Source organism: Rhyacophila brunnea, unplaced genomic scaffold (assembly GCF_057557595.1).
Source record: "Rhyacophila brunnea isolate RB1 unplaced genomic scaffold, BYU_Rbru_1.0 scaffold_10, whole genome shotgun sequence".
Taxonomy (NCBI): domain Eukaryota; kingdom Metazoa; phylum Arthropoda; class Insecta; order Trichoptera; family Rhyacophilidae; genus Rhyacophila; species Rhyacophila brunnea.
Window position 1 is genome coordinate 522,490 of NW_028232752.1, and position 17,302 is coordinate 539,791.

At 33.5% G+C, this 17,302-nt stretch overlaps 1 protein-coding gene across 4 annotated transcripts in view; it reads right to left on the minus strand.

Moving 5' to 3' along the window:
* Window positions 1-17,302, minus strand: part of rdx (BTB/POZ and MATH domain-containing protein rdx) — a 522,524-nt gene that overhangs the window by 55,727 nt on the left and 449,495 nt on the right. Inside the window, exon 1 of one of the 4 annotated variants that reach the window (XM_085949552.1) lies at window positions 8,395-8,675. The exons of the other annotated variants lie outside the window; for them this stretch is intronic. Coding sequence (XP_085805678.1) covers window positions 8,395-8,471 — 77 coding nt within the window. The 5' untranslated portion in view covers window positions 8,472-8,675. Of the gene's footprint in view, window positions 1-8,394; window positions 8,676-17,302 lie in introns of those variants that run through there. 4 annotated transcript variants of the gene reach the window in all.

Consider the following 17,302-nt stretch of genomic DNA (forward strand, 5'->3'; position numbering starts at 1 on the left):
CAATCCTAAGATAAACCACCGTCAGATACGTCATTTTGACTAATGCCTCGGTTTTATCTACGCAACGACAGATAAACATGAAGATCGTTGATCTCATTTTCTGATATTTTGTAATTTATTGTGATATAAAAAATACATAGGTAATAAATATTGTTATTATAAGGAAACAGACGAATAAATGACATTTCTCAATAAAAGCCTTCGCTATTCGGCATAAGGAGATATCAGGTCAACTAGTATAGAAGCAATATTGAATAGGCTGTGGGCTCAACCTAGTCATCGATTACAATCTACCTGGCATACACGGTATTGAAAATAATGATAAATAATTGTTGTTTGCATTCACCACCACTTGGCTGTAGCATGAGCGCACACAGGTAGGGGTTTTCCGGCCCAGACCTTCCCCAGGACCTCAGGACTGTGGATAAGTGGAAGACAACACAACCATGGACCCCTCCAAACCAACCGCCTTGCACCATACTCGGTCTTAATCGAGCACATCACGAGGCCCTGCTCTATGTTTGAATGTGGAGCATCAGCAGTTTTTTTTACGCATGTGAATGTTTCAGGAGCATATACCCAAGACTGAGATCGCCACGCTCTCAAGTGAGCTTTGGCGTAATTTAATAAAAAGTGCCATGGGAGAGGAAGGCACGGAGACTCAACCGAAATAAATGAATTTAATGATATAATAAGATACAAAAATCAAAGCTAAAACGATACGGACAAACAAAACTATGTGAAGAGATCTTCACGTCCGCAATAAGACCCCGCATTTTTTTTAAATGCAATATAATTGGCCTTTGTGGCGACCAGGTTGGACGGCCCGATCGGCCCAACAACTGGTTGGATTGACTTAAGCATTTCTTCCCTCTCGGAGCACATTCTTGGACGTTCCCAGAGGATGTGGTTTGCATCCTGTAGTTCTCCGCTAAGTGCGAGTGGAAGACAGTTAACACATTAGCCATGCCCACTTCCTACGCACGGGAATAAATTGATACTGTGCACACTAACTATTGAATGGTACCACTATAAGGCTAATGATTAAACTAGCTTAAATTCATTGCTCACTTCAGATTAATTTATAATATGGTTTGAGATGTATTTAAAAGGGTGGCAACAACTAAAACTTATGCAATGCAGTGGGAATGTAATTGACCAAAACAAGACGTTAATAATTAAAAGCAGAACCATAAAACCAACTTTGCTTTATAATCAAAAAAATCGCACTACTACCCCTACTACAGTAGTTCAACCCTATCGACGTGGGTAGGTACCTACGTGTTGTTTATTCAAATTTAATTGCAGATTGTTACTAAACTTTAGTCGTATTGAGAATATGTTTTAGTATACTTCAGGTCGGTATGAATTAGTAAAATGTAAGTCACGTTAGGTAATTGGCAAAGTATAGATTACCTTCCGGGTAGACAAGACAGAGGCTAAGCACGACTTTTCCGAATAGAAAGGCACGACCGTAAACTTTTGAAGTAGAGTACAAAATAATATTCGATGACGAAGAAAATTAAGAGGGTGGAGGAGGAAATGTAATATTGTACTTGTTCCCATCAAGCAGAGTTTTAACAATTAATTAACTGGTGAAATAACAGTTAAGTTTTAGTACTTAAATTACAATACTGTATAAATTACATAAATAGTTTATACTAAATATTGTCAGTCATAATTATTTGTTTTCATTGAACTAAGAATACAATTTACAGATGGTATTGGTTAGTTTTTGAAAATCAATTAAACCCTGCCTAAACCAAACCATAATCGTTTAGGTATGATAAGGGCGATCCGACAAAAATAGTGCACACTTTTTCAGTCATACGTCTTATTAATTGTTTTAGTTGAATAAAGAATGCATATTACAGATGGTGTTGGATATTTTTTTTTAAAATTCATTACGCCCTGCCTATAGCAAACCATAATCGATAAAAAATATTTTTCAATCTATAAAATATCTTAAATTATGTATGGTTTAATAGCAATATTTAGATATTTTATTGATAAACGAATACTTTTTGACCATTATCTACTATGGCTTGAATTAGGCAAGGTTTAATTGAAATTTAAAAACTAACAAACACTATTATAAGCATTATAGTCTTACTTTAATGAAAGCTAAACGTTTGACTGAAAAAGTTTAGTGTGCACCATTTATGGCGGATCTTAACAGCCTATCTCCACCCTTCACCACTGACACCCAGTACATCATGAACGCGATACGACTGTATAAATTAACATGAAAAACTTATACTATTATGTATTACAAATAATACTTATATTATGTATGTGGAAATGTCAATATATTGCGTAAAAATCAGTGTGGCCAAGTTGACAAAGAGAAAGGTAGAGGCTAGCGCCGTCAATGTTACTTACTGGTCAAGAAAAGAAAATGAAAGTTCGAGGGTTTTCACGGCCAGCGGAGAGTTGCGCAACGTAACTGAAGAAAGTCTACGGTCAAGCGAAAATCTCCACACTGATAGTAAATCAAACACTAAATAAATAAACGCTTGTCTATGTATGACTAATGCCAGCGCTCCATTGGCGAGCCAAAAGTCCGAGGACAATAAATCGTCTGATTTGTCTATGCTCTGCTACTGATCAACGAACGAATAAAAAAGTAGAGCTGTCAAAAGTTGCGATTATCGTAATGTCTTCCGATAATCCTATAATTTTGTGTTATGTATATGTAGACTTGCATAAAATAATACATAGCAGTGAAAACAACACATGTTTTACGTTTTCTTTTATGAATTTCATAAATATAAATAAAAAATAATTGATAAATCTCTCATTTTCTAATGCATAAATTAACAAATTAATCAATGAAAATGTTTAAAACAATTACAGATTTTATTTCAATCCGAATGATTGCGTATGAATGTCAAATCGAATTTACTTCGTGATTGACGAACCAAGTCTGGCAACTCGGAGAGTAAAATATCAAACATGTTTGAAATCCAATGAGCCTGGTCTGCGGATCAAAAAGTCTACAGATCAGGGGTGCTCCACGCGAAAGTCGTCAGACTTGCGTGCCAATGGAGCGCCGGCATAAAAGTGTGGCCACACCGAAAACAAGTCGCGCGACAACTCGTTAAATTTTACGATAAGCATGATAATTATCGTAAAATTTAACGAGTTGTCGCGCGACTTGTTGCCGGTGTGGCCCCGGCATTATATTCATCTATATTGGAGAGCGGGGTTGTAGATGTTGACAGAACGAATTCATACAGCGACAATATTTTTATATTACTTCGACAAAACAAAAAGTGTTTTAATATCATCGAGTTCCTAAATCATACAGTTATATTATTACATTATCTCACTGATTAGATTTTTACTTACTTGCTGGTAGGTGATAATTCATGGTCAGTTAAATAATAATATCACTTGCTATTCACCACATAAATCCAGTCAAGTTTTAATTCAAATGACGAGCGTTTTGCTTGTTGTTGACGCTTATTGTGATTTGATTAGTAAATGAAGCACGTCCTGTGTCAACACGTAAAATAAGTGCATTATGTGGTTCCTACTTATAATATTTTAAAGTATTATATGTATTAAGTTTATCATTTCAAATACATCTAACGACACGAGTGGCATTAAATCGACCCCGTTTAATTAAATCAGCTTATTTGACTTTTCGGTTTCGGGACAAATCATGTGCATACTATTAATTGTCGAGACAGCCGCAAAATGAGGTTGAAAACCGTCTAACCTCTTTGGTTTTTCATAGTAATGCTTTATAAACTAAAGAAATAGTAATGATATACCTCGGTACAATGACATATTAAATGGACAACTCACTTCATATCGGCGCGCACGAGAAATTGTGCATGAAAGTCATTCACAGATGTATAGGTAGATGTCACGTGACCATATGACGTATCCATTTCCATTATGCGATACAAGCTTCGAGAATTTATAGTAATATAACCTTTATTGTAAAGGCGTATTTGTGTCATGACTCATTGCGTTAGAAACAGATTCTCGGTTACTTACGACTTCTCGGAGATTAGACGCAAGTGAGCCCAGTGCATCACAGGCGACTGTCCAATGGTTTCTGTCATTCAATTGCATTGAATAAACATTATCTTAAAATGGCATTTTATAAATAATAAATAATACTAACACATGAAAAGTGATATCCCATCTTTCTTGGAGTGTTTAGTAGATTTTTTTTACAATTTTTAACTAGTCACATTGGCATTTTGTAACACAATAATAACGGTGGAGTCGAAACGTGACAGTCAGAAATTTTGTATGGGCAGACCCAGCGGTGTCGCCAGACCGCTTGCAAGCAGAATGTTCATTTGAGCGTAGGATACCGATATTAAAATATGAATTTCGCCATCCGGCAGACCCGACACAAAGTGAGTGTCATTTTATTTTCTAGATGCTTCGTCCATATTAATGTCATTGCCTCGGTACCATTATATCGTCGGTGTTTTGTAAAAGGGGCGAATTTACCAAAATGCTATTTTACAGGAGAAGGATTTTTAACTTATGACATGTATTTATTAATTACATGTGGATGATTGATTATAAATGTTTATGATAAAGCTTGGAAAGAATACTGTCCTTATAATAAATAGGTATTATAATATAATATTTTAAAAGGCCTAGTACGTCACATTCGCTTTTTATTCGTAATACGAAGTGGATATTCGCCCTTACGATTATCGTTTTTAAGTACTTTCCGTAAATTCGCCCTTTTTACACAACAAAGTTAATGAGGTTCATATTGTTTTTTCATTAAAATCTCGATTTCACCAAAATGGTTGAATCTCCCTTTTTACGAAACAACGACGATATGTAGGTAACATTAATTGAATTATCACTATGTCCGTGATCTATACGTGTATGCAGATAATAATTGGATAACAGGGATATCCATTAACACTTTGTGACACCTCTTCTACGCGCAGGTACGTCGAAAAGTTCAATACATACAATACAAATTTATCGAGCGGAAGTACTCGTATAACCGGATATGTATTAGCTGAATCCCGCACCCTGGATATAGAAACTGTACGTCGAAATACGTTGCGCTTAATTCGACAGTGATTGAGTTATTAGTGTAATAATAAATTATTTACTTTAGTTCCCACTCATCAGTTTTGTTAATAATCACGATGGATAGTGAAGATAAAAAATGATACGTCATTCCGTATAAAATACATTGTCAAAGTTAATTCGAAACTGTCATATATTGTGTATAAATATTGCAACGCGGTATGAAGATATAGATGCATATCAACATAACCTGCATAATGCAGGTAAATAAATGGACATAGGAACAAACAGTAAACATCATGCATCAACATCTCCAAGTAGAGATGAAAAGACCAGAATCGCTTGAAGGGTAGATCATTGCTGGACAAACCACATCATCCAATGATATCCAGTGGTTGATATTAAAAAACCTGAAGCCTGCAGACAGCTACACGATCGATGATCGATTCAATTTAGCAGAAAGACAATACCAAAAAATAGGTAAGCGCCAAAGATAGACATAAATCCAGCAGGGACCAAGAGTGACTAAGATAATGACATAAATACCTAGTAAAGTAAAATGATTGTCTTAACAAGTTTCTTTTATTAAGTCTATGATATTTTTAATATTGACACATGTTTCGGACTATAAATCCATCTTCGGAACGGTCTCTACGTCCTACGATAACTAATCAATAATCATAAAGATTCAAACAGAAAGCGTTCATGATCAGATATAACGAGAGGGTGTATTATGTTAATATTTGCTTTCCTCCTCGTTCATAACAGTGGCGGAGCCTTCATATACTTATTTTTAATTCAATTAAAATTTATTTTATTTGAGTAGGTTTAGGAGAGAACTTTTAAATAAGTAGTCAATATCTAAAAAGAACATTTTTAATATTAATACATAATATTATGATTGTGCCTTCAAAGGACAGGTTGTGTTTTTTCCCGGTGGGTGTCGACTTCCCTTTGCGGCCGGTATGTCCCAGCTCTATATTATGAAGTAATAATATCCATTTTCTCCGATAACAATAATATTACTAGGCAAGTAGATACAACAATATAGATAACGATTATTTTATCAATAATAATTCAAGGTTCTGAGGTAATTACCATTTACACAAACTCGACGTTATCAAAACATAGGTTCAATAATTTCAAGGTAGGTAAATATTTCTACAACGATAGGTAACTAATTTGGAATATTAAACGCAATATTAATTGAGGTATCTACTACCTAAATGTCGAAAATAATAATTACCTCATGCTAAGATAAAAACAATATTTAATATTGTAACTACATAATATTCGATATTATTTATTTAACATTTGTAACCGTACAATAGCTGTTAAATACTCTTCTAAAATTCAAATCGATAGTTTTTTTTAGGTTTTTAACCTGGTGCGTTATCGTACCCAAGGACAAATGACTACCAGCTCAAAAACCGATTAGTAAAGTTTAATGTACCAACATACGATTTAATTAATACCGTTTCAGTTGGTGCAATAACCATTTAGGAAGGCGTACCTACTAACATATTTATTTTTTAAAAGTTTGTTAAAATCAGCAATATGAAAAATCAGCTACGATTTAAAACATAGGTTTCCCAAGCTCGGATTACAGCAAATATTAAAAGCACTTGGTAAAAAGTTTCTACGTACTTTACTAATGTTTCACATATAAATTTTCTTCATTCAAACATTGAAATTTATTTATATACATGAAACGACTATTACAAATTACAAATACAATACACATACATAATATAAAAAATAATAAATAGGTAAGTAACATTAAAAAGATTTATACAAACAAAAAAACATAGTAACTAGTAAGAAAAACACATAATCAACCTACCTAAAAGTAAATTCCTAAACTGAGTTAGCGACTGATTAAACCTTATTTTTAGAAATTATAAAAATATGTATTATTTATTATCCTTCAATAAGCAGTAACATTGTATAATTATATCAATACACATTTTTTTTTAAATTGGTTCTACAATCCGAAGTGGGTCTTAGCCACCTCACTGCATTAAAAACCATGATGTGTCTAAGCACACATTGAAAAAGCAACATGTGATTTTGCGAAACTCGGGATTCGATACCGAGACCCACGACAGGTTCGGTTTATAGATGTGGAATTAAAATCGATGTAGAGGAAAATACTATCTACCTTATGGATGTTATTATAGGACCAACAAATACTAACTTAATTGTTCATTTATATATTATTTATTCCCGTTGGGTTTGATAGAAATTCCAAAAATAATAAATACTTCGCCTGCGGCAGCATTTTCAGCATCGTAACGCGTTGCATAAATAACACTGCGCATTCAATACAATATTATGCATGGTAAACGTGCTAATCGTTCGCCGATCAAAGAAAATTAATGACATTAAAAAATATTTTATGTGCATACTAAACGTGATTTTTTATCGTAAATATTTTTTATGGAAATCATAGTACTTATTATCTAGTGTCCTTGTCGTCCAATAATCTCCACGCGGGCCTGCGTCTTCTGTCTCTCTCACACTCACTAGATTTTCCCGATTAACCTTGCGGTTACACATAATTTTATTAAAAATAGAGCTAGTAAATAAAATGTGACGCACGGTTTTCATTATAAGGTTGACCGAGAGTACAATATTATTCAGGAAATAAAATCGAGACACTTCGAACGTTATGTAATCTTGTAGTACAGTTTTGCACTGCCGATCGGACATTGCATAAAAGTAATGGGCGCAATAATAGTAATAGTAAAACAAACTATGACGTTGATTTTTTGTCCCTCTCTATCTCTTACAAGGTGTCAAATTAAAAAATATATCAAACGTTTTATTATTACATTACAATACATACTGAAAAATAATTCAAATTTAATTTTAGAATACAAATCAGATTAGTAAAAAAATACATACTTAAGTACATTAAAAATATCTGACAGCTGATGTTAAATTTAGGATTTTACAAAATTTTAACATTTTTACCATCAATTTTAGTGTCTAAAATCGTGTGCAATTAAAAAATAAATAAAAAGTATGAAATGTTAAAGTACATACATGTATTATTGAATTTTAAATTAGATAGCCCAGTCACCTACTGATAAAATAATTTAAGAAGTAGCATTTATAATTTTATTTAAAATATTGATTTTAATAAATTACAATAAAATTAGCACAAATTTTGAAATCAAATTAAATTTATAAAGAGAGACCAATCGGGTAATCTTGTAGTAGGTTTCCACTTCCGGCATACAGTTTTGATATAATTTAGCATTGAACTGAAGATGTGCTCATATTTATTAAACAAAACATATCCATCATAGATGACGTCACCGTTGTCGATTTGTTATTTATTTATAAATCAATGAAATAACTACTTACATACGAACATTGTTTGTACTGGGAAGAATACACCTTGAAGGAGAAGACAGTAAGTTTCTTTGGCGGGAGAAAAACATCAAGAATCGAAAGAGATCACTATATTTATCACTAAAACTTTGAACATACCAAAACTGAAGAAATCACAGAATTTAAACCGCAATCATAATAATGTGACTAAACTACAATTCGAAATTCAAATTTAAATGATCACAGTGTGGAAGGGACCGCGAGAGCTGAATCGATACAACATGGCATCGCTCGCACGCACTCGATACAGTACTAATGTGACGACAGAAAATAATATCCGATCGGCCAGATTGACGCCACACACGACGGGCCGACAGTGGATACCCGTTCGTGGAATTGGGCCCGACGGATTACAATAACCGTACGATAAGGGACCCCATTTTGTCGCAGCGGGAGATGTGAGGAAATTAATTATTATCGCGAGGCCAAATAATTGCAAAATTCTTATCAATTCGAACAATTTGATAGTAAGTAGCAATATATTTATTGATTAGATATATCAATAGAAAATACATAGTACATATATAGACCGACCTTCATGATATTAAAATATTACTGCAACCCAGCCACTATAAAATAGGTAATATAATTATTAATATTGTCTAGAAGGCGATCGATAAACACACAGATACCATACTAAACTTATTATAATCAAAAGTATGTACCATGAGATACACAAGTACACAACATAAATTACATTTTTAGCAAGTTACCTACTTAATTCAATGTTTAAGGGTCGCACAAAATTGTGTTTTTGCTAATTGATTTTCAAATGCAAATAACACGTTAATTACAAAATTAATTATAAGGGCCCCGTAAGCATTGAATTTATCAATTTGTTTGAATAAGAGAGACAAGATTTTTCAATTTAAATTTAAAAAAAAACCAATAAACGCAGAATAAGAAATGGTTAGTCAAGACGACCAGTACATGATTCATTCGCTGATGAGGTGTGAAATTATTTATTTAATCAATTGTCATTAATTGAAATTTAAACCGTCTCTCACTAGTCGAACCAGGTCCTGCGCACCTATTCTATACATAAGGCTGCTATCGGCAGCTGTCGCGGATAGTTTATCATATTATGTATTGAGGCGGTCAATTGTAACAATAAGTTAACCGTCTAAACTGTCAAAAAGTGCTTTGTTTTAACAGCCCTTCTCTCGGCTGTGTTAACTTTTAGTTTAGAGCGATATAGACAGTTTTTTTGGCTAACTTATTGTAACAATTATAATACATCAATACATAAATATGATAAATTAATCATATTTACCACCTTGTGTATAGAATAATAGACCCAAGGATCTGTCATAAACTATACGAAAAATAATATGTTATATATAATATATTATATTTTACTAGATTGCGTTGGTTTTCGTTTGAGTATTTAACAACTTTAAAGAAATGTAAAATTATTTGAAAATTCAGAAAATTGTGGTTAAAAATGTCCTATAATTAATTAAATATGTATAATCTTTCGGAAGTATTAAATATGTCACCAATGAAAAACACAATATACAACAATTGATGAAGTCGATGAAACTGTGCATTAGTCGTATGGCGACGTGGTGTAGAAGACAACACACAAATACTTCTCACAAAAAATCACATGATAAAATTAAATAGGCATTTAAATAAGATTTAAAAAAAACGATTAAGCTTTATATAATGCATAGCAATGAAATAAGGGTTTCTGAAACGATCCGTGGTCTTTGGTTCCGCTGAAGACTGTCGCAGTGTATGGCCCGCCCAGCGAATGAGTAGTTTGAAGTTTCATATTAAAAATTCAAGTTGACCCTCAAACCGCTGACAGTAAAGTTTATCCAGCTGTTCCGAACATACGAAATTAATTTATAGTCAAAAAGTAAACTTTATAACTCCCTTTTAGACATACAATAACTAATAATATTTATGAACAATCCACACAGAGTTGTTTGTTATTTGAATGCATTATTTTTAAGTTAATTTTAAAGAAAGCAGCGTAGGTAGTAAAATTGTGCAATACCTACTTATAATAAACAGAACGAATTTACGAACACTCTGAAAGCCCAAAAATACATACCTAATTAATACGTTGAAAATATGTTTGGTTTGACCCTGAAAGACTTTGGCGTCCACCTAGTAGAGCTAGCTCTCTATGCAGATTTTTATTGCTATGATTTTAGCAATGATGCTATAATATTTGAATAGTAATCATTATCGTTTTATTATTTTATATGTATACAAACGGCGCACGCACCTCAGAACATGTAATTATAATTAATGTTTAGTTATAAACGAGAATCACATTATACTAAATTAAAACTAAAAAAATATAATGTCGTAACACAGGTAAATAAATAAAATACAAGTGAAATTGATTAAAACTTCATTCGCCGTAGACATGGCCCCCACAAGGGGGGGCTGACAGGGCTCTAGCTTAGGGGCCGGCGTGACGGGTCGACCAGACAAATACAGATCTTAAATTTGCTCCAATAGCAAAAAAGTCGCCTGCGGCGCTAGGATTATTGCCGTTTTAAAATATATGGTTGTTGGGACGTATCGAATAATGATCAACAACTCCATAACTCGATGTGTTAAAAAATCGCAAACTTACACTGAATTTCATTTGACCTCGAACACCATTTGAAAAACAATACTGGACAGACTGCCTTTAACCATAGCGATAGGTAGGGGGGCGCCCCATATCCTGGCCCGGGGGCCCGCTTCAAGATGTGGAAGCCATGGGAGGAGGTATTGAACATATCGATATACGAAATATAAGAAATATAATGAATCCTTTGACATAATGAATGCATGTGAACGTTTAATGTTTAGAAAGCAATCTGAAATAGATAAGTACTATTAAAATAATACATTTATATAAACATTATATTTTTAACTCTTTCAGGTGTGTTTTGTAAAAAAATAACATGTAGATGTGTTGACGAACAACATTGTAAATTTTATTTACCTGGCCACTTAATGTTCAATTTGTTATATTATTGATTTTTATTTCATAGCGAAAAAGTTTTAATTAATAATATGTTCATACGTGTAGTCTGTAGTATACATACGTCATAATCACGTGTAAATCGGACCAACACAATATTATATACATACGATAGGTAAATAAAGTTATTATAAACACGATATAATTATTTATAAACCTTATGTTATGGATAGAAACCTCGGATTGTTTCACAGGTCATCGCACACGACCATCCTCTTCCGTAAACCGATAATTAACCTTCGAGCACGACGGAGAGAGGTCGTTTCAGCTAATCACCTCGCTAACATGACTACTGAATACTTACTATACGAGCAAAACAATAATATGACGGCCGAGTTTCAATTTCGAATAGCGCTCGGCTAGGTTTGAGTTTCGAACAGCGCTAGTTTGAATTTCGAACGCGGCTCGGCTTCACTCACTCAACTTGCCAGCGGCCAATAGCGAACATATTACGGCTGCGGTTCTCAAACTTTGGGTCGAACGACGAAGGTGTATTCCGAGATTTTAATCTGATTTAATCCATCCGGCAGATAACTGCAGTATCTACATATTTTACTGACGTCGCAAGACCATTGTGTTATCGTCTTTTTGAAGACTTCGCATATTATATCGACTGCTAAAAGGCAAAAGGACTTTATCCACACAGATCACATTTTACAGGAGGCACAAAAACGTTATTACTATGGTTTTCGGTCATAGTTAATATATAAAAATAGACATAAACTTGAAGTGCATGATTATCAGTAGCGAGGGGTGGAGGTAGGCTGATCCGCCATAAATAGTGCACATTAAACTGTTAGTATTATGCATTTGTTTGTTTTTAAAAATCAATTAAACCCTGCCCAACCAAACCATAATAGTTTTCGTATATTTTGTGCGATACGACTAAATTGTGCACAATTTTTCATTCATATCTACTTATTTATTTTCGTTGGATTAAGAATACATATTTCATTAAGCCCTGCCTAAACCAAACTATAATAGATAAAAAAATATGAATCTACCTATAAAATATTTAAAGTTACGTATGTATGATTTAATTGCATAATTTTAGATATTTTATAGATAGACGAGTATTTTTTTTACTATAATCTATTATGGCTTGGCTTTCGCAGGATTCAATTGAATTATACAAACTAACCAAATTGTAAATTGTACCCAATGAAAACAAATACGTATGACTTACAAATTTTAGTGTGCACTATTTATAGCGGATGTCAACAGCCTACCTCCACCCTTCGCCACTGATGATTATTAATATTTGTGTCTTATTTTCTCAATATGATATTAAATATTGAGTTAATTATAGAAAACTCAACAAAAAATATGGTATTTTAATATTCTTTCCCACTTTCCTTGAAAAAAATTACAAGGTAAATAATTTAGATAATAATTCGGAATTTGCAGCTTGTGTGCAATATATTATTATCCTATAAAACAAATTTTGAAAAAACTGAGGGGTAAATCCTTTTGACTTTCTAAAGTCGATGTGCATAATGTAAGATTTTGGTCATACTGAAAATGGACAAGTCAATTTAGGATTATTACCTACGATGAACATACGTTACGATTTTAAAAATAATTTTCCAACGCGCAACACACTTTGCCAGGCCCTAAATCACAAGGACTTTATCGTGTAGGTACCTAAAAGTCAGCTAACGGTTTTATAATTCAATCGAATTCCGCGGTAGCATAACAAAGCAAAATTATTTCCATAATATCATAGACACACGCATTTTCCGTTCAGAACAATTTGTCATGTCATTTGATGCAATTTCGGCAATGTGACAGGTACGTCCGCATATCAGTTACATTATAATATTTAATAGAGGCAATGTTATGAATACTTCTACGCGGGTTATTTCTATAAACTGTGTGACATATTTATGTAACACATAGCTACCTACAAATTGACTATTACTTGATAATAATGTATATTATATAGTAATACATCCCATTTCAGACCAAATTCAATAACTGAGAGAACGTACAAATTGACAGTAAACTTATCTAATTAACAGATATACTAAGATTATTTCGGGTCTAGGACGATTCGACGCCTGGACAACCGTGCGCCACGAAATCGAATGAAATTCGAAAATAAATAGACGTTCGTGAATTAAAAGTACTTTAAAAATTATTATTTAAATTATTAAATTGATATATAATACTTGGTGAGAATTTAAATATGCACACGTAAATAATGATTTAATTGCGCTATGTTTACTTTCCAATGAGAAGAGAGTTAAAAAATAAAACATTATGTTAAGAGCAAAATAAATAAGTAGATAGATAGAAACTGACTAAAATTCTACTTTCTGTATAACATCGTACCGAACGTATATTTATTTCATCACTGTGCTGCGCCCAATTGTCCTGGCGCCCAGTTGTCCCATTCCCACTATTTCACGATATTATGATTGTTGAATTCCGTGGTCAACCTTTCATAATCCACAGGTATAAAAAACTGAAATTTGATTGTAAATCACATAGGTACAACATGTGAACGAACAAACTAATTAGGTTACCCGCGTAAAAACCAGAGGCGATGTTTTAGAACTTGTCCTTTCTAAAAAGAATCTAAAAGATTGCCATGTTGTCAATATTATATAGTATTTCTGGGTTTAGTACCTATGTATCATTTTGCCATCACTTAAAACGGTACGTGGTACCTTCCCAGCTTTGTGCAGTGAACAGGTAAAAATAAATTTGCGATCTTTTTGAAAGGTGAAATTATCGCAAAATTAACGGAATCGGAGACAACAATAAGAGTAAAAATGGCGGTGTTTTCAGCACGACAAGAAAAGAAGCTGAGAAAGTCGGCAAAACTCATTTTACAACCGAAATTAGCCATAAAATTTACCACTTCGTCGGAAGACAATATTTTTGCAATGTAGAAGTGAAATATAATATTATACATTCTTCTATAACAGGATCAGTAAGTGTAATATTAAATATTTTAAGTACCTAACTGGCAAGGATTAGGTTAGTCTATGGTTGAACCACTTTTGGTCAATATGCAGATACCTTCCAAACTAAACTAAATTACTTACAGATTTTTCTAGTTTAAACTTCAAAACACTTTTTGACCAATACTTTTCATTCGATACGACGACCCTAGGCATAGGTAAATTGTTAGAGCCCATTTCACGAAGTGATTCTGGTGGCACAAATACAATAATAAATAATCTAAAAAAGATAGTAAATATCTACTTGAATGTTATTATTGAATTGAACACATGCTCGAAATAAGATGTATTGGGAGTGGTTTAAGTATTAATTTACATATTATAATGATGATACTGTTATAATAATTAATTTTGCTCTCTTCGCTTTCGATGAACAATAGATTTCAGTTTTGAATGAGAAAGGGACGAATTCGGAATATAACTCGCCTAAGACTAACAATAATTGTTTCGATTGTAATGAATTGAAACTTTCTTATTTAGTTGTCAGGCAATAAGAAGAATCGCTGAAGTTATCGGTCAACGTAAAAGCGAGCAGTCACGACTCGCTATTTAAAGAGATAGGAAAGATTAGAAATTGCGAACTTCAAAATGGCAATCGAATATTTTCAACATTGACAATAAACAGAAAATAACGATAGCAATAAATTGCAATTGGAGAGTTAAGAAATTATCGACAATACTACTTACTATCGATAATAATATTTGCTACTTTCCTTGTAAGCTACTTTCGTAAACAAAATAGTTTGGACTAATGAAGACGGAACACAATATCGAAGTCTTTGAATATCATTAATAAAAATTAAAAAAAAGTATTAGCATATATATTATTTTATGTTTGCTATAATTAAATTAATACAATGACTTTTGTATCAATAATTGACAGTCAGCATTTATTGGTCTTTGAAATTCGTTAGAAAAGGTAGTATGTACCCACATATGTATGGTTTAATTAATTGGTAACAAGAACATATTATTATTCTTTGCGTTCTTTGTAAAAAAAATGGCAGCCTGGATTTAACTTTTTCTGACATAAGCGCTAAAACCTCAGAAGAGAGTGTGTATTGTTCAGCTATATGAAGCCGTGTTTCTTGCGTATAACACACAGTAGATTAGTAAAACCTCAATTTTATTATTATGAACTTTATTATGAAATGTTTACCATCATGTTGCTTCTCAGTACGGCTACCAAATTTAAGCACATCCAAATTATTCCAAGTTATTCAAACCAATATTTACCGGCGACATGTACAAAACATATTTCAGTCAGCCATAGAAATTCTACCTATTGCAGAGAATATAACCGTGCAGAATGCTTTCTCGCACTTATGGTTCGTATTTGTTCAGGCCTTGGCTAAAACATGGACATAGCAAATATATCTCAAAGTACGAGTGTGAAGCTTGCTACATATGAACGGAAACCTGCGGTTCCACAACACTGATCATATCGGATTCTAAGTGGAAATTGGATCCAATTGGAATCAGGCAAGAGTGGGGATGCAGTACCCGTGTGTTAGTAAACTTTATTGTCTACAGTTTCATGTGAAGACACTACTAGCCAGCTACATACATAAATGCTTTTCTTTAGCACCATTTGTAGATAGGTATAGAATACGTATAGTTTATTACTAAATGGATCACCTAAATTAAACCTACCATCTGTTATTCTAACCTTTAAAAGACACGTTTTAAAACTACCACAATAATTGAAACAAAACAGTTCATATGCTTCCGTAAAGATGTATGCATTTTAATTTTATTAAAACTCACGTGATATCGAACATAGTACGTTAAATTATGGGCGCGGGAAGGATTTTAGTTCCAGAAACGACCGTAGTGATGTAGAAGACTTGATATTATAGAAGTCGCATTGTGTCATAATGATTGTCGACTTGTAACTAAAATAAGAAACCGAAAATACACGACGTAACATCCGACACGCCCCCTTGAGTAGACATGTGAGACGGCGCAATCACTACGATGCATTTGTGATGCAATGCCTGGCGACGCACGTGGCGCGTAGAGTGCAACGCACCGCACGCGCCGCGAGAGGGTTCACGCACGAAACCCCTGAACCGCGGATTTCGATCGGTTTACGTAACGAGAGCGACGGAAGTCGAATCAAAACTTTCACCAATGTAACAACTGACTCGCTTTTTTGTACGGAATTGAAGCGGTTTTTTTGTGACGTCTGTCGAGTATCGCCGTAATTGCTGTCATACCGAAACAAAACGACATAGAAATTTTAACTTTACGGGAAAGTGCAACTTGATTAATAACAATAGTATTTATCTGTTTAAAATAATAGAAAGTTTGTTGTCAGTCTATGGCCACACCATGCATCTTAATCGTATCATTCAAAGAAATTTCAGAGACTGGTCATGGCCACACCATGCATCTTAATCGTATCATTCAAAGAAATTTCAGAGACTGGTCTGTCTGGAGGGTTTGAGCTTAGCACCCTATCCCTGTTTCGAGTATCGACAGACAGTTACAATATGTAAATTGTACAACATTTCACCGTGGCACAGTTCGCCGTGAGCTTTATTATCGGAAAGAGATGACTGTATAATATACGGTCTCCAGTTTTATTTACTTAATTCAATTTCAATATGAACAATAATTAAACTCTCATAACTCATTTTGGCAAACTTCATGAATTCAAGAGTGAAAACCCAATCTAACCTAACAAATAATCTAGTATATCGGCTATTTTCAAAATTTGTATGCTGCTGGCTTCCTGTAAAGTGTAAACCGACAAGAACCGTGTTTCATTTAGACATGAATTTTATGTCAGATACGACCCACAGATGTTGTACGGTCTTTAATATACGGCCATATATTTCCGATGCAACATTTCACGGTGAAGTGTGATACGCGAACTGCATACGTACAAATTTCCGGACACACCGACAGACATGGA